Raw genomic sequence first — 18,152 nt, 5'->3', positions numbered from 1 at the left:
AGCCTCACATTACGAAGCCAAGATGGGTATGTACACGGATCCATTGCAATTATCGCTTCTACAATACAAATGAAGAGAATATGAAAGTATCTTGTGGTCTACACATCGTTTCTGGTCGTCGCGGCTGTCGCGCCTGGGCAAGCGACAAAATAGGAGTCGAGAGCCTCCCCAAAACGTCCTGCATAGTCTGCCGGCGGGATTACCGTGGGAGCTTGTTGCTTGAGCGCCTTTTTGCTGCTGCTCTCGAGCTGCTTGACAAGTGTCCATGCTCCAAGGAAATCCACGAGACGACAGCGGAACGTGTTGCCATCATCCCTCTTCCGCTTCAGAGCCGAGGCCTTGCCCTGCTTCGAAGATGCTTCGTCAGAGGAGTATTCCACTTCGAGCGATGGCTCAGTGACGCCGACGAGGAGCGAATAGTCCATGACATTGGAGGCCGTCAGGAATGTGAGATCATTCTGGAGCGCACGTCTGAAGAGAGCCTTGCACGGCTCGGGTACGTAGGCCCGTGACTGGAAGCTATCGATCCATTCGCCGTCCCACCACACAGCCGCCTTGTCCTCGTCAGTCGCCTGGGATCCGGCCTTTACTCTCCTCTCCCGGATGCCCTTCAAATCAAAGCGGATTGACTGACCGTCGTCACCAGCGAAGACGTTTTCAAGCACCTGGACGCTCATCTTGAGCTTCGTCTCGCCCGTTTTGACATCCTTGATCTTGATGCTGTACACGCCGGCAATCTTGACCAGGAGCGTCGGGCACTCGTTCTGCACCGAATTCATCATGTAGCGCAAGTACGCGGGAGCAAACTCGAGGAAGGCTTCCTTTTCGTCGACGCTCCACACCGTAAGGAGCTGCTTTGCAATCCACTGCTCGTCGAGAGTCATAAAGAAGCCGCTCTTGGATTTGCCGCCGGCAGCGCTCCAGCTCTTGCACCGGCTCAGGCTCTCGACAAAGTCTTGAGTTACGCCCCATTTCTGCCTGAGTGCCGCAAAGTCCTCTGCGAACCACGAGACGCAAGAAACCTTGGTGTTGCCATGAAAAAGATTGTGCTTGACGTGGGGACTCGCTGGCGAAGGTCCGGAAACCGCTCGAGGTGTGCTGCTGTTGCTGGGCAGGGCCTGCTGCGCCGAGCCCGACGCCGACGCTGCTGACGAAGGCACATGTAGATCTGCAGACTGCAAAGATGATGACGTCAAAAGGACGCTGTCTGACACCATCCGACTCGTTGCCGTCATGGGTCCAGGCAGCCCGCCTGGCTCTCGCCGGCCGCTCCGAAGCGAGGCGAAGCCTGTCATGGGCGACCATAGTGACTGAAGTGAGCTGCCGTTGGCGAGGCCTGTTTGATCAGGCAGTCCAGCCCTGGAGAGCGAAATTTCCTTTGACACTCCGTCCTCGCTCGCCTGCTGGCTGGTATCTACGCTAGAGGCAGTTTGCGAATCGCCCTTGGTTTCGTCGCTAGCAGTGAAGAGGCTGCTCAACGAAGCCGTCGGTTTTCCCGACACCTGGGTGATCTGAGCCTTGAAGGTGTCATTTGAAGCCATCGACGCGATCTCGCCATCGTGTTGAAAAGCCGAGTTACTGCTGCTGCTGCTACCGCCAACACCCCCGCCGCCACTTCCACCAAGGATGCGGCTTGGTGTAGGTGTAGAGCTATTGTCATGCTCTTCTTCAGGCCGCCGAGTGCTTGGCAATTCAGCCTCTCCTGCTGTGCTCTCAGAGGAAGCCGTCTCGTCATCGTCGCCAGCTCCCTCGATTTCGATGGAGGGTGCTTGTTCTGTGGCAGGCGTATGGGTGCGTGACTCGGAATGTGACGAGATAGATGAGCCGACCCGACGGAGCGTCAGGGAGAGAATCGAAGCATCCCTTGTTCGCTTTTTACGCTTCATGTGCACCCGGACGGGCTCAGGCTGATGGAATACCTCATCGAGGTCTGGGTCCAGCTCGTTCTTTTTCTCGCCGGCACCTGTCGCGGTTGCGCCAGAGGTAGCAGTCGATGTTGACGACTTGGTAGACGCCGCAGAAGAGGCGACTGAAGAAGACAGCTGCGAACCTCCCATGCCGGGCGCTACGCTGGTCCTCCACTGGAGAACATCGGCGCGCTTATCTGCGGACTCGGGCTCCTGGTGACGTCGGTAGAGATTGACCTCCTGCCTGAAATCGGCCGACGACAGGGAAAAGGCAATAATGCTGAGTGGCTCGTCTTCTCGCACCACGATATGGCTGCCCGGGAAGGCATGACGGCCCGGAAGGGCATAGTCAGGTTCTGAGTAGGTCAGAGCGCCGACCCGACTGAGCTCTTCCTTCGTCAAGTGCTTTTTAGCCCAAGCTTCCAACCTCTGCTTAGATGACTTTGCGAGGTCAAGGAACAGTTTGCGCACGTCATTGATCGAGCCAGCTGCCGGGGGAGAGGTTTCAGTCATTGCTTCGAGTGAAGAACACGGGGCTAACCCACCGTCGGCATCCTTCAAACTGCTGTAGAGATCGAATTCGGCCGCGCGCAGCGATGTCTTGAGCCTTGACAAGAGGGTCAAAGGTCTTGACGAGGCGTCCATGTCTTCGCCTTGGATAGGCGTGCCTTTACTGGTCGTCGCCTTGACCGTGTTTCCACGCTCGTCGAGCTCGCGAGCAACAAATAGGTGCTCCAATGACGAAATTTGCTCCTTGATGCTGGCAAAGAAGCGTTGGACCTCGAGACGAGTCCTGTTGAGAATTTTCTTTGCCCGCCGCTCCTCTTCGTCGACCAGGCCTCGCTCAGATTCCGTCTCGGATTCGCCTCTCTCCTCGTCCTTTCCCACTCTTTGTGCCATCCTCTCACCGCCAGCGTCGTTCTGCGTTATGACGACAGGACCCTCGATGAGCAGGTTGAACAAGGCAATTGGCTGAACCTGAATCTTGATGAGGACCCGACCAAGTTTGAAAAGTCGGACTAGATCGAACTTGGAGTCGATGCCAATCTGACCACCGAGAACAAGGTGCTCGCCCGATTGAATCACATTGGCAAACAGCTTGGGATGCATGACGATGGCCTCCAAGAATTTGCCGAAAGAAAGCAGATAAGTGGCATCGGTCATCTCCATAACGGTCGTCTGGTTGCCAGTGCGCATGCTCGCCGTCCAGAGGTGGATCATCGACCGACTCGACGACTTCTCGCCCTGTGCCGTTGGCTCAGCCAAAGCAACAGCAGCACGTGCGGTGTCGTGATCGGTGCGAAGTGCTTTTGCGACGGCTGCCACGTCGGCAATGTCGATTGCGTTGCTCGTGGAGGACGCCTTTTGCTCTTCTACGCCCTTCTCGCCGTCAATCACAGGATCATCAAGATTCTTTGGTGGCGTCGGTGGAGGTAGCACGGTGGCGAACATAGAGATTCGGTCGGAGGCATGGACGAATTGAGCAACTTTGAAGCCCTCTACGCTGTGCGAGCATCCCTCGGGGAGTCGCTTGGAGGTGCCAGATGCCTCCTTCTTGCTCTCACGTTCCGCCTTGGCCTTCTTTGCTTCACTCTCGAGAGACAGGGACATGGCCCGCGCAGCCGCCTCCTCAATGGCCTGTCCCAAGGAGACATCCCTTGAAGGCCCGCCATGCTGGTAGAAGTTTACTTCGCGCAGGAAGAAGCCTTCGCGACCTTCGCGCGCCCTTGTTGTCGCGCTCGTCGCTGTAGAGGCTGTCGTGTTCGCCGTCGACTTGGAAGCAGCCGTGCTTGCAGTCCGTTGCGAAGATGCGACGGAGAAGGTTGAGCTCGTGACCCCGGGATCTGGCCCTTCCCTCGTGGAGCTAGTCTTGGACGAAGGTGAGGGCGTTGCCATGCGCCTTCCTTTGAAATTGCTGCCTTCGATGGACGCTGCAGAAGACCCCAGCGGACCACCAAGGCCTTCGACCAGAAGAGCAAAGGTCTGTCTGTCGAGAAAATTGTCAAGGAAGGCCGCACCGTCCGCGCTTTCGGCGCCCTTGTTGACGTCCTCTTGCGCCCTAGAGATATGCGGCGAGACCGATGACGGTGGCGGCCCCCTGAGCGAGGCCGTCTTGACATTGTCCATTGGGTTGCTCTCAGAATGCCTTCGCTGCCGAATAAGCTCTTGATCCTCATCCTCGTCTTCTTCCAAGACCACTGGCGACTTTGTTCCGTCTCCCTCCGCAGTCGCAGGCCTCCGCGAACCGCCGAAGGAGGTGATCATTCTGCCCAGGCGTGTGTATGCGGTCTTTCTACCGTCCGAGCCCTTGGAAGCGGAATCAGTCGTCCTGGTCCGCGGAAAGCCAACCGAATGACGGCTACCGGGACCGCCGTCTTTGGCTGGGGTGGCCGGATTGCTGCTCTGAATCATGTTCCAGAAACCCCTCGACCAACGCGTGTAGGATCTCTCTGACAAGTCGTTGGAGTGGATGCCCTCGCCTTCTAGATGGTCATGGGCCTTTATAACGGGCACTGCGCTGCTGTCTCCGCTTTCGAGCTGGTTGAACGAGCCTAATGGGGGTGAATTGGGCGGCAATTCTTCCTCGCGAAGTGAGGTCCTGATGCTGCAGTCGTGCAGAAACGCTTCCTCCAATGCCATCGAGCATGCTACATATAGACCCACGTCGAGGACAGTGCCGATGGTGTCGGCGTGCTCCTTTGTATCGGCTTGCACGTCAAAGGTGCCGCCGAGGAAGTTGATCCTGGACCCATCGCTACGGTCGTCATTCTTGGTGGCCACGTCACTGGCCAGCGGGTTGAGGAACAGCTCGTTGCCGTGAAACTCGTTTGGCTGCCACAATACACTGGCATGCCCCACAATGGCATGTCCATTCGTTGGTCTGAACTTGAGCGTTGCATCGGACCTGGTGGATGCATTCAGTTGCCGTCTCTCGGCGGCCGTCATCGTCGCAGTGCCGCTACGCCTCCTTCGGATGGTGCTGCCGCCCTCGCCACCAGCATTGCCAAGAAGACCGTTGTCATGCACATTGACACAGACCTTACACACCGTCATCTTGGCTTCCTCGACATCGGACTCTGCGTCTCTCTGCGTGCTTGACCTCGATGCACGATCGGGTGAGGTCGACTTGCTTCCGGGCCTTGTCCCGCTCTTCAGCTGCATGGCCAGCCGCTCGGTGAGCGTTGAGTGCTCGTCTGCATGCGCGCCCTCGTCCTTCTTCTCTTCGTCCTTCTTCCCCCGTTCCTCCTCCCTCCTCTTCTTCTGTTCGCCAGCCTCCTTGACCTCTTCTCCTTCTGTCTTCCTGGGTTGCTCTTCGTCATCGCCTGCTTTGCTCAGCGCCACTGTCGGGGCCGCTCCGCGCAGGAGAAGATTGGGCGCTGCACCGACGGGCTTCTTCGGGGTGGCTGCTGCTGCTACAGGTGTTGCAGGGGCCGACAGCGCAGCCTCCGTCGCCATCTCCAGTCCGATTCCTAGACCGGCGCCATCGCCGATACCGACGCCGGCCATCCAAAAGGCATTGCTAAGCAGCCGCATGGCCACGTCCCTCTTACGGGCAGCTCTCATGGTGGAAGAGGGCACAGAGGGCGGGGGCATCAAGCTCGAGTCGGCGCCGAACGCATCGGCGCCGGCAGACCGACCTCCTCGCCAAGCTAGTCTGGGCCATCGCATACCTAGCGCGCCAGAGCCGTTGTCTCCCTTGCCACACTGCTGCTCGCTCGATCGGACCAGGGCATCGACACGCCACCAGACCGAGGCAGTTCGCTGGAGCGCAGACAGCGCCTGCGGCTCTGTCAAGGTGGCGATACACGCCTCGAGGGGACCCACGAGAGTCTCTGGCTCCACCGCCAGCGTCTCGTGGCCGTCTGCAAGGCTGAGCAGGCAGTGATGGAGGACGTTGACCAGATGGATTCGGCAGTCCTGATTGAGTACGATGCCTCCCTTGCTGGACGACGAGGTCGACGAGGTCGAAGCCTGATCGATGGCGACTACCTCCGACATGTCGGGCCACCAGCTCAGCTCGATGCGTTGCTTCTCGACGAGGTCTTTAGCCTTGACTCGACTAGCCTCGAGCGTGGCGGCATGATGTCGAGGTGCATCGTGTCGACCAAGTATGTCGCTGTGTGTCCCGCGGCCTTGCATCTCGGTGTACGAGGCGGTGAATTCACCCAGCGTTGGCGTGTTGGCGGTGCTGCTGCTGTTACTGTTACTATTGCCGCCAGTCACCGACGCCGATGCAGACCGGTTGGGCACGTCTGGCAGCGGCTTGCGGATCAGCCGCTTTCTCGTGGGAAGCGAGAGGTTGATCGAAGCCGGGTCCCCAGACGACTTGGACGACGAAGAGGACGCGGCCGCTCGCGCGTCGAGGGCCGACTGCAGCGACTTCTCAGTGTCGAAATCGATCTGATCCATACCGTAGCGTGCTGTCGGACCCCCCTATTTGGGCGTTGGTAGCTGACCGGTGCAGTCAAAGGCTAGGGCGAATCCGAGCTAGAGGCCGAAAAGGACCGAACCTAGTCTCATTCTCGTCGTAGCAGAGTAGCCAGGGGCTTGGGCGGGCGTAAACGCGAGGCAAAGGGCGCACGATTGGCGCTCCTCCGTCTTCCCTCTTGCACACAGACACAAGGTGTCGGCGACAACGTCTTTCGCGGGTCGAGAGAAGAGCTGGGTGTAGGGAGGACTACGTAGATCGAAGGAGCAGCACCCTGGATTCAACCTCGATCCAGATTGAGTTGCATAGGGGGAGGGCGTGCACGTGGAGGCCGCGCACGGGCTTCTGTTTTTTCGAAAGACAAACAACAGCGAAGGGGGGAATGGCGAAGGCAGCACCTAAGGGTGCAAAGAAAAGCTCAAGCCTGAGGCAGAGCAAGTAAAACTTCGAGTCTATTCGACTGGTTGTGATTGCTGTCGTCGAAGAGCTGGCTCTGGCGACGAAGTATGCGTTTCCTCTCTTTCTTTCCCGTGTGCCTCGCGGCATCGCTGTCTCTCTCTTCGCCTCTCGTCCCTATCGCACGACCTCCCGACACCACAGGGCAACCACTACTCGACCTCGAAAGTATAAGACAGCTCATAGAATCAAGTCTTGAGCCAGTAGTCTGGAAGTGGCAATTTCCGGCGCTGCTAGACAGTGGCAACAAGATCGATGCCGGCGCATGGCTGACGGATTATCTACAGCTCAGTAGCAAAAAGGGACCCGTTGGTCAGCAAAATCTCGACTTCATCAAGGCGCCCAATTCTCCGCCCACTACCTCGCTGAGCGTGGCCTACCCAAAGGGAAGCTTTAACATCGCTTCCGCTTCTGAAAGCTCGGGGAAAGAGGGGGGCGTACCCCTCGGCGGGACCTCATTCTATTGTCCGATCCAAGGTCCCGGCAATAAACAATCACCATTGTGGAAAAGATCTCTGCTTCTCTCCTACCGCGTCACCTTTTCTCACGATTTCGATTTTGTCAAGGGGGGCAAACTTCCCGGACTGTACTCTGGTCTGCTGCAGTCCGACGGCAAGATATTCAAAGGCTGCCAGGGGGGGTCAAGAGAAGAGGCCGGCTCCAAGTGCTGGAGTGTGCGGATCATGTGGCGCGCAGGAGGTGCTGGTGAAGGTGTGTCGCGTTCAAAGAGGCAACCTGTCCTGTAATACTCACTCCGATCGTGACAGTCTACGCTTATATCCCTACCACCGGAGACTCGTCATATCAACTATGCGGCCAGCAAGGTGTGCAGTGCAGCAAGGGAAACTATGGAGCGAGCATCGGGCGCGGCAACTTTGCATTCACTGCCGGAAGGTGAGTGTAATCTTCACACGAGGAGATTAGTCGCATTCAACTCATAGCTGGACCAACGCAGCCCGATGACGCTCTCACTTCTCGTCGTGCTCAACAGCAGAGAAGATCGTGCCGACGGTAGGATCTCGCTTTTTGCCGACAAGAAGCTGGTCATCGATAAGCCTGGCCTTCTGCTTCGGACGGCGGGCTTGCAAGACGACACTCCATGGGTGGACAACGTCAGTGTTACGATCGCAACAGTGGTAATATGTCAAGCTGATGAGCAATCCAGATCTTTTTTAGCACTTTCTTTGGGGGCTCAAAAGTCGACTTTGCATCTTCGAAAGATGTCAAAGCCTCCTTTGACTCGGTAGAGGTGAGCAGATCGCATCTGCTGTAGCAATTAACTAAGCGCTGACGCTGTAAGCAGCTTCGCTCGGGTAATGTGTATGTGAGCACGTAGGCTATAACCTTCTGCCACAGTACGGCCACCAATTTTCCATACCCTTAAGCCCTCTTTATTCACTCCCTTCTGTGCTTCGGCAATCTGCACGGCAGATAGGCGATGTCCCGGGGAATGCCAATGTCTATCGTCATCTTATTCACAATCTACATTCACTTCTACGTCCAAATTCAAGCTGTCAAAGACACAAATGATGGCTGTTGCTTGACTTGCGAGGATGGTATATCGCAGTGAGGCCAAGTCGCGACAGCGCACTCCATGTGACGAGGTGGCGCAGACGTCTTGAGTTAATTTGCTAATTTGAGGCTAAAAGCTGCGCGAGGGCACTCTTCCGAATTGTGGACCTTTCGCAGTAATTCTGTATTCGGCCTTTTAATGATATTTCCCTTTAAAACCCGACAATTCAATACAGGAGGCAGGCAGAGGCCGAGAGCGCGCACAAAAGAGAGGACAGGATGCAGAAGAGTGCAGATCGGCCTGCCGGCGCCTACTGCCCTGCTCCTCGTAGTAGAAGTAGTATTACTACCAGAACCCGAGAGAAAAAGAGAGTCGTCGGCGTCACCGCTTTTCTCTCCTCTCCTTCGGTTGATACCTTCTCCCTTCATCGGGCTCGTCATCACCATCGAGTCGCTCTCTGTACTTTTCGAGCGCCCATTCTACCCCGACGCATCTCTTCCGACAAAGGGGTAGAAAGGACCGCCGCGCAACTCTTTTACACAAGCACAATTCACTGGTCCCTCGTCGCCCGGTGAGTGCGTTGGTCCATCTATCTGCTCGGCTGTCCGTCCGTCTGTTGTCTTCCAGGAGAGGACGAGGACAAGGGGGCCCTGCCTCCTGTCGGAGCCTGCTCTGGCGATCTGCCCCGACCCGCGCTTTCCGTTCTCTCCGCTCTGCTGCAATTCTCACGCCCTGGCTTCCCCTTGTTTCGATCGTTCACTTCTGATCTCATCGACCAGCCTCTTACTCATCCTCGTTTTCGTACAGGCTTTTGTCTAGCCTTCTACAGGACCGGGAGCCCCTCCGCGATCCGCTTGCCTCTGCTCGAGAGGTTGGGCCCTTTCCCCCCTTTCAAGTTCTCTTCCACACGCCCCCGGCCGCTAGGCACCGCGCCCTTTTTCTTTTCTTTTTCTTTTCCAAGAAAAGGGAAAGTGGAAATTTATTGACACTGTGGTTGACAGGGCGCGGCTGCAAGAGTGCCTAGCTTTGTCGCCATCGCCAATCGCCGACCGCTTTTCCTCCTATCCTTCTGTTCGCCGATTTTTTTTCTGTTCCCTTAGCGCCATCGCCATCGATCACGCGCGCACACACCCAAGGCGTCTATCTCAGCCTGCTATATACGTACGCAGCTGGGAGTACTCGAGCAGCCTCGAATGGACCTGAGGTAGGAGAGCCAGGCGCTACACAATAGAGACCTCTTTGTGCCGTGCTTCCCGGATTTGTGCAACGGTGAGAAGTGACGCCCAGCGGCAGAGCAAGCAGTCACCGCCATGTCCGACCGCTCCTCTCCTCCGATGCCCGCGTCCTCGATAGACGACTCAGCGGCGACGGTAGGCAGTCGTGCAAGGAGGACGACGCCGGCCTCTGCCGTGGCGCCATCCGGTGGAGGTGGTGGCGCGGGAGGATGGTCCAACGGTCGCAAAAGCGAATCGGCCGTCACTTCGCCGACGTCGGTCAAGGTTCGCGCTGACAGCATCGCATCCTCCTCCAAGGATGCATCGCCTGTCAAGGCTGCCGCCGCGCCACGCCGTCGACCTGAGCCCAGCTTTACTACGTCTCGCACCTTTGCGCCCCTCGCCTCGGCAGGCAAGGAAGACGGAGCCGGCAGCAGCAGCGACACACCGCAGGCCCACTCGGCAAAGGAAGGAGGCATGAAGAGATCAGAGAGAAAGAGTAAGGTAAGCCACCTTTTCCACCGCAACGGTGTGTTTTTCCCTTGAAGTTTCCTCGGGCTGAGTTACGGGTGGCAGACCGAGGCCATGACGGTCCTCAATGGCAGCAATGGCCACTATTACAACGACAGTAGAGACTCTCCAGACCCAGACGGTAATCAAGGCCCGCCCAATCCTGCCGAGCATCCGACTCGAAGAGCCATGATGATAAAGAAGTCTGGCGTGCCTACCGACCCGCTTCCCTTCAACTTTTCAAACATACCCAGCGATGAAACCAACGGCCGCTGGACCATTCCCACGCACATAAGCACGCCACGCCACCCACCCAAGCGCCTCCGTCCACGCCTCTTTGACCTCGAGGAGGCACCCACCTTCTACCCGACCCCCCAAGAATTTTCTGACCCACTCCGCTACATACAGTGGGTCGGCAGCCCAGAGGGCGGCAATGGCAAAGAGTACGGCATCGTCAAGATTGTACCACCAGAAGGCTGGAGTCCTGAATTCGTCCTTGACCAAGAGGTGAGCTTTGCCTTCTTTGCATTTGCTCGCCGACAAGCATCATCCACTGAATATTTCCTCCCCTTTCTTGTTAGCGTTTCCGGTTCCGCACCCGTGTCCAACGGCTCAATTCGCTCAGCGCAGATGCCCGCGCCTCACTCAACTACCAGGAGCAGCTGCAAAAGTTTCACGCTCAGCAGGGCCATGCCCGTGTCTCGATTCCCGTCATCGACCGTCGGCCGGTGGACTTGTACAACCTCAAGCTCATCGTCGCCTCGCTCGGTGGGCATGAAGCCATCGCAAAGGCACGCAAATGGGCAGAGGTCACCAGGAGGCTTGGCTACGACGAAAAGGATGCTGGCCACTTGGCCGCTCAGGTCAAGGCGGCCTACTCGAAGATCATCCTGCCATTCGAGGACTTTCTCCTCGTCGCAAAGGAGCAGGCCAAGCTGCATGGCTCGCTCAACTCCAGCCTGCTCAACGAAGCGGCCGGGTTTGCTTCGCGACACACGACACCCGGCGCCTCGGTTGCCGAGGGCAGCCACGAGTCGCGCAGCCAAGCCGAAGCCTCTACATCGCCTGCTGCCAGCCATGACCACGAAGGCGGTAGCGCAGAGACAGAGACGGATGGCGCCAAGCGGAGGAGCAATCGTCGTCGTATCGACACCCTCACCACCACCAAGGGAGCCGTGACGCCGCTGTCTGCTCGCAAGCGACGGCCTTCACCCCTGGACAGCAACGGCAACAGCAACCAGCAAGTGATCCTACAGCCGGGTGCTGAAGAACAAATGTGCGAGATCTGCCTTCGCGGCGACGACGGCATCTCGATGCTCTTGTGTGACGAGTGCAACAGAGGCTACCACATGTACTGCCTCGACCCGCCGCTCACGACTGTGCCAAAGTCGCAGTGGTACTGCCCTCCGTGCCTCGTTGGCACAGGAAACGACTACGGCTTCGACGACGGCGAGACGCACAGCCTCGACAGCTTCTGGAAGCGCAGCGTCGAGTTCACAAAGAGCTGGTGGTCACAACGAGCCCAGAGCATCTGGGATCCCAATCATGACGCAGATTTCAAGCGTGCCTATGAGGAGAAGGAGGAGAAGGTCGGAAGCCATCTCACCAACGGATGCACGCGCAAGATCCCCGGCACTGGCCTCAGTGTGTCCGAGGACGATGTCGAGAGGGAGTTCTGGCGCCTGGTTCACAGCCCCGACGAGACCGTCGAAGTGGAATACGGGGCCGACGTGCACTCGACGACGCACGGCAGCGCCCTGCCAACGCTCGAGACGATGAATTTGAGCCCCTATGCTCGCGACGGATGGAACCTCAACAACCTGCCGATTCTGCCTGGCTCGCTCCTGCGTTACATCAAGTCTGACATTTCCGGCATGACGGTGCCCTGGATCTACGTCGGGATGATGTTCTCGACGTTTTGCTGGCACAACGAAGACCATTACACCTACTCGATCAACTACCAGCACTGGGGCGACACTAAGACGTGGTACGGCGTACCGGGCGGCGATGCAGCGAAGTTTGAAGAGGCCATGCACAAAGCTGCTCCTGACCTCTTCGAGACGTGCCCCGATCTCCTCTTCCACCTCGTGACCATGATGAGCCCTGACAAGCTCAAGAAAGAGGGCGTCAGGGTGTACGCCTGCGACCAGCGAGCAAACGAGATGGTCATTACCTATCCCAAGGCGTACCACTCTGGCTTCAATCAGGGCTTCAACTTCAACGAGGCTGTCAACTTTGCCCTGCCAGACTGGGTCGACATGGGCCTCGAATGTGTGCGACGGTACCAGCAGTTCAGCAAGTTCCCTGTCTTTTCCCACGACGAACTCATCGTCACGGTCTACACGTACAACCACACGATAGAGACGGCCAAGTGGCTGCAGCATTCGATGGCCGAAATGGTGTCGCGGGAGATCGGCAAGCGCGATGTCCTGCGTCGCTTGATACCGAATCTCGTCGAGATTGTCGAAGATGCCGACCGGCCAGAGCCTGAGTACCAGTGCGGCCACTGCAATGCCTTTTGTTACCTAGGTCAGATCACGTCGGAAAAGGCAAACGGCGCCGTCGCGTGCCTCGACCATGGCAACCAGGTGTGCGGTGCAGACTCGCCCTCCAAGTGGACCTTGCGCTGCCGCTTTTCCGACGAGCAGCTCGAAACGATGAAGACCAAGACTGAGGAGAGGGCCTCGCTGCCGGATCAGTGGAAGCAGCGGCTCCACAAGCTCCTCGTCGCGGGCCCAAGACCGCCGCTTCGGTCGCTCCGGGGACTGCTGAACGAAGGCGAAAAGATCACTTCGGTTGCTTTGCCCGAGGTTGAACAGCTGCGCGAATTCGTCGACAAGGCCAACAAGTGGATAGAAGAGGCCAATGCATACATTGCTCGCAAGCATCAAAAGAGGGCCAGAGCGGGTGCCTCGACGATTGCTGAGTCAAGGAGCTCCCGCTCCACGGCGAGACGAAACGACAGGGCCAATGACGATCGCGAGAGCTCGACGACGCCTGCTGATGCTGAGGCGGCCACATCGACCAGTGACATGGACCCAGATAGAGTCTATCAGCTGCTGGCCGAAGCAGAAACGCTTCCGTTTGATGCACCCGAGATTGCCTCGCTCCGAGCGGTGGCAGAGGCCATGGACGACTTCAAGCTGCGCGCCGAAGAGATGACTTACCGGGCCCAGACGGGCGGCAAAGACGCGCCTACGCTCGAGGAATGCGAGGCGCTTCTGTCGGCCGGTGCGGCGCTGAGCAGTGTCAAGATGGAGCAGCTCGAATGGCTAGAAAAGCACGTGGCGAGGGAGAAATGGATGATCGAGATGAACGACGTCAAGGACAACTTCCTGCACCTCGGCGAGGTCGAGGAGCTCATTGCAGAGGGAGAAGAGGCCGGCGTCGATGGAGCGCACGAGCACGTCGCCGATCTGCACCGCCGGAGGGCAAAGGGCATCGATTGGCGCGCGGCTGCTGACGACGTCCTGTCCAACGAGAGGACACGGCTGGTGACAAAGGACGAGCTCGTTTCCTTGACAAAGGCATCGTACGAGGTTGCAATCATTCCAGAGATGTACCAGCGCGTCGAGAAGCTTTTACTCAACTTCAAGCAGTGGAGCCGAGAGGTGCAGGCCCTATGCTCGGCCGACGAGGGTCAGACGGATCGTTCGTTGATCAACAAGAAGCTGGCCGATGCAAAAAAGGTGTTGTACAACATCGAGCGAGAGCGTCTCGACGTGGATGGTCTCGACATTGTTCGCTCCAAGGTCAATCTGTATGACGACTGGACGCTAGGGGTCTCGTCGACAATGACTGAATTCCTGCTTGTGGGCTCGTCGGCTGCCTCGAGAGGCGCAAAGGGGGAGAGGGAGATGGAGCGGGCGATTGTCAACATGTGTGAGCGCGTTAAACAAGTATCGGACCCTGCGGACGACTATGCGCCCAACGTCGGCACAGGTGAAAAGATGCACTTCTGCGTCTGCCGGACCGTCGAACCGCTCGACCGAAATTTGACGGATGAAGCGGAGCAGTGCACCGTCTGCAAGACGCACTACCACCTCGCTTGCCTTGAAATGGCGCCCGGAGATAAACGCTTCATCTGCCGGCTCTGCAGCCCGCCCAAGTTTGCTCGATTCGTCGCACAGCGCCGGGCCATTCCCACATCGAGGTTGCGAGACTATGCCCGGAACCAGCGTTTCGCACTGGTCAACTTCATCTGGGGCGCACCGCTCGGCTTCGACGAGGTGAAGACCGCTTACGAGGGGGCACAGCGACTCGAGAGGCTGTTTCTTGACTACCAGAAGCTGCAGCCTTCGATGTCGTTCCGGCAGTGCGAGTTTGCGTGCCGACACCTGTTACTCAAGTGCTTGGGCTCCCCGATCGAGGTCTTGGAGCGCCCACCGGCGATCAAGCTGCTGTCCGAAACACTCTTTACTGTTTTCGCCCCTCAGCTGGCCACTGCAGCCGCCGCAGCAGCAACAGCTGCGGCGGCGACGGCGACATCCACCTCGTCCTCTTCACTCAAGAGAACTTTGGACGAGGGCCCGGGCGCCGACATCAGCGAGTCTCATGACTTTGACAGTCCTCCGCCTGCCGAACACGTCGGTGAAGAGCATCCATCTACCGATCCACCTGCCGCCAGGAACGACGAGCGAAAGAAGAAACGAGGCAAGCGGGCCAAGTTCGTCTTTGAGGAGGAGGTTGGAATCTTTGTCCCTGTCAATGGCGAAAAGGTCTATTGCCTCTGCCACCGGGCCGAGACGGGGACGATGATCTCGTGCGATCGATGCAATCTCTGGTTCCACAACGCCTGTGTCCACATCGACGATCCCGCTGATTTGGGCGAGGAGCGCTGGATCTGCCCAATGTGTTGCGTAAAGACTGAGCGCAAGTACCCGCACGCAGAAGTCAAGGTCAAGCCCATGGGCGTCGAGGACCCAAATGTCTGGCTCGACATCCGAGCCACCCTCCGTTCCACGAGACAGCCGATCAGCAAGCCCCAGATATGGACCGCCGAGGAAGGCAAGCGCATCGTGCTTCACCTGCAGAGCTTCTTCCCGGCCATTCTCCCCGAACAGGCAGAGCAGGCCAAGCGCCAGAAGCTCAACGAGGCGGCGGCTGCCGCTACCGCCGCTGCCGCTGCCTCTGCTGCCGCCATTGCCCCCTCTTCTTCCTCGAGACCGGTTCATGCGAGGTCGCCCAGCCCGCATTCCCCAGCACCAGCCCCTGCAGCCGTCGCGACTGCTCAGCCACCTCGCCACGGTCGACCTTCGCCTCCGTACTCTTCCGCCGACCAGTACCCGCCAAAAGCACCGCCTGCCACTCACCACTGGAACGATGTCCGGGCGAGAGTCACGCCTGCTCATCGTGCGCCATCGGCACAGGAAGAGGAGCTGGCAAGGCGGAGATTTGAGGACCAGGAGAGGGAACGGAAGGGTATGCTCAACCTGTACAACCGCGGCGTGACGGATGCCATGATCCAGAAATGGTACATTGGCTGGAACGGCAAGCAGCTCGTCTACCCTCGCTACGATCGCAATGGTCATTTTCAAGAGCTGCAACTGGGTACCCATATCTACCTCGACCCTGATGACTCAGACGGAACGAGGCTGATCCGGACGCTCCTCCAGCGAGAGGCCGAGGAGAAGCGCCGGGCCCGCGAAGCAGAGGCAGCCGCCTGGCATCATCGGGTGGGCCCACCTTCTTCCTACCACGGCGGGTCTCGCTATCCTCTCTCCTCGCCCTCGACTTCGTCTGCTTACCTGCATCCCGCCCAGCATCCTCCTTCAGCCCCTTCAGTGCCGGCGTTTAAGGGCCACGGCCCACCACCACCTCCACAACCACCACAACCTCGCAGCAGCAGCAGCAGCACGGCCGCAAGCACAAGCCGGTGGCCGTCTCATTATTACGAGCGGGGTTCCTACGATCAACAGCAGGCCCAGCGATACGAAGAAAGCGCCAAGCAACACGCCCGCTCTCATTACGATCCGCCCGGACACTACGAACAAGCCTACTACGAGCAGCCCTACTCAGAGCCAAGGGCATCAGCGTACGATGAGGCGCGCCAGTACGACCCCCACTTTGGTGCAGCGCCTCGGCCTCCACCTTCGCCAGCCTACGCAGCCCGAAGCAAGCCGCTGCCTCCTCCCCTCCCAACGCTCAGGTCGCCGGCCCTCTCTGCTTCGTACCCGTCTGCCCCGCAGGCGCCTCAACAGGATAGGTGGAGTCATCGCCCCAACGACATGACACCACGCGAGGCCCATGCGCAGCCAAGCTCGTCGACTACTTCGTCGCCCGCAATCGCTACTAGAGTCATCTCGTCTTCTTTGCCCGTCCGGACCCCAGTTTCTGCGGTGGGCCAGGCGGTGCCGGGCTCGCCGGCGTCCGCGACGGCGCTCCCGCCCCCATCACCTCAACGTCAAGCATCCCACCCACCAACGTCTATTCAGCAGCGTGCCTCTGCCTCTGCAACAAGCGCAAGCCCAGAGAGGTCACAAGAGGAGATGGCGAGGCGCATGGCCAAGCGACTGAAGCCCGACGCGTGAGTATTTTCTTTTCATTTTCCTCCGTAGTCCGAGCCTATTCGGCCAATTGGAGCTGACAAAATCCCGATCGAATCTTGACAGGACCGAAGAGCAAATTGAGCAGCTCGTCAGGCAGACGCTTCTGAGCAGCGACGACACAGCTCCTGGACAGGCTCCTTGAGCTTGAGCTAAATTCTAGGACCCCCAGACCCCCCTTCTCTTTCACCAGAGATAGCGAGCGAGGTGGCAAAGGCCAGATCCACATCGACGATTGGACGCGTCATGTCGCGCGATGTTCCTTGCAGCTTGGGTAAAACCAGGAAGAGAAGGAAAAAGTCCTGGACTCGGACAATTTTCCCCTTCTCTGTATCTATTATATTGGTAGTTGGATTTTCTATCGCTCCTGCACTGCGGGGCCTTTCTGGTTGTATTGGGAAACTTCTGAAAGTTGCGGCAGTGTAATTTTTGATAATACAGTAGCTCTTACTAATATTCTTTTAATCCCTGGTCTTCGTCTATATTGCGGAAATGGATTTCCAAAGCGGTGTAGATGCAGGCAAAGAGCTGTCCAAAACCCCTTGCTGGAAAAGCGCGTTTGGATGAGAGTCGCCGTTGCGGTGCACGCACGGCAAGCGACTCCGACGAGACGAGATGGAGTGCAGACGGCAGGCAGCCCGCCTGGGCTCGATAGGAAGACGACGTACGTACTGTTACTTGAAGTAGAAAAGTGGATGTTTCCTTCTCCCTTTCCCCTTGCCGGGCGAGCGTGCTGTGTTTCCCCCTTCGGAAACTACTCCGACTTCATCTACCGGTATCCTTTTTCAATTCACCAGCACGTACTGGAAGGCAGCGCAGCTCGTCCGTCGGCTTTCCCCCCCGCGCGCACGGCCGCGTCTCAACACTTTTGGATCGTCGACCCTTTTTTATTTTATTTTTTCCTCTTCGTCCGCCTGGCTCGCCTCAAGTTCGACCAGGGCAGGAGGCCTCACGGACCTAGACTAGGGCAGACAAGGCAAGCAAGCAGACGTACAGGCGCAACGAGTAGCCGCCGCCATATGCCCTTCGAGTGGACGTACGTAGTACTGTTCAACTTCTCCGTATTTGCATGCGCGCTTGCTGCAGGTCGAGCAGGGCGAGATTGGAGGCAAGCACGATATAGATAGCTAGTGGTAGCAGGGTAGCTACCTACTACGTACGTACGTACTTAGTGTACAGACGGTGTCCATACGCCGGCCTGGCTAGCTGTCCTTTCCCACTCCTTCGCATTAGCTCTTTGTTTCTCCCCTGACACCCATCACTTCCGTTTCGGGCCGTCAAACCTTTTCTCCCTTTCATTTTTTATTTTTCTCGCCTTTAAGCGGTCCCCCATTCGCTTGGTGAACTGGAGGGCAAGGCAAGGAAGGGGGCGGATTCTGGACGACTTCTCAACGACCAACGACCACGGCCATCACGACGACATAGAGGACCAGGCTCGGTAGATGTAGCTTCGCGACGAACAGCACGGACGAACACGACCTATTGGCCCATCTTGCACGACTGGACTTAGCACTTTGTTTGGATGAAGCAGTGGCCACAATCGCTCGTCCTCTTTCCCACCTCATTCCCTTGGTCCAG

At 58.0% G+C, this 18,152-nt stretch overlaps 4 protein-coding genes across 4 annotated transcripts; 3 read left to right on the top strand and 1 right to left on the bottom strand.

Moving 5' to 3' along the window:
- Positions 1-24: 24 nt before the first annotated feature.
- FA10DRAFT_263481 (hypothetical protein) lies at positions 25-6,595 on the bottom strand. Its single transcript, XM_025520236.1, has 2 exons — positions 2,453-6,595; positions 25-2,395 (listed from the first exon to the last, which is right to left on the bottom strand). Exons 1-2 carry the CDS (start codon positions 6,315-6,317, stop codon positions 99-101), a joined length of 6,162 nt encoding a protein of 2,053 aa, XP_025379921.1. The 5' UTR covers positions 6,318-6,595; the 3' UTR covers positions 25-98.
- Positions 6,596-6,732: 137 nt separating this feature from the next.
- On the top strand, positions 6,733-8,294 carry FA10DRAFT_263480 (hypothetical protein). The gene is made up of 5 exons (XM_025520235.1): positions 6,733-7,503; positions 7,560-7,686; positions 7,748-7,904; positions 7,958-8,041; positions 8,096-8,294. The coding sequence occupies exons 1-5, from the start codon at positions 6,843-6,845 to the stop codon at positions 8,126-8,128; spliced, it is 1,062 nt and encodes a 353-aa protein (XP_025379920.1). The 5' UTR covers positions 6,733-6,842; the 3' UTR covers positions 8,129-8,294.
- A 1,178-nt stretch (positions 8,295-9,472) lies between these two features.
- On the top strand, positions 9,473-16,928 carry FA10DRAFT_3405 (hypothetical protein). Its single transcript, XM_025525446.1, has 4 exons — positions 9,473-10,023; positions 10,096-10,536; positions 10,611-16,555; positions 16,641-16,928. Exons 1-4 carry the CDS (start codon positions 9,616-9,618, stop codon positions 16,717-16,719), a joined length of 6,873 nt encoding a protein of 2,290 aa, XP_025379919.1. The 5' UTR covers positions 9,473-9,615; the 3' UTR covers positions 16,720-16,928.
- FA10DRAFT_3374 (hypothetical protein) lies at positions 16,849-17,969 on the top strand. Its single transcript, XM_025525444.1, has one exon. It carries the CDS (start codon positions 17,138-17,140, stop codon positions 17,699-17,701), a length of 564 nt encoding a protein of 187 aa, XP_025379918.1. The 5' UTR covers positions 16,849-17,137; the 3' UTR covers positions 17,702-17,969.
- Positions 17,970-18,152: the final 183 nt, after the last annotated feature.

Source organism: Acaromyces ingoldii, assembly GCF_003144295.1.
Source record: "Acaromyces ingoldii strain MCA 4198 unplaced genomic scaffold FA10scaffold_1, whole genome shotgun sequence".
NCBI classification, from domain to species: Eukaryota; Fungi; Basidiomycota; class Exobasidiomycetes; order Exobasidiales; family Cryptobasidiaceae; genus Acaromyces; species Acaromyces ingoldii.
Note: the sequence above shows the minus strand (reverse complement) of the source record. Positions and strands in the feature narration are given on the sequence as shown.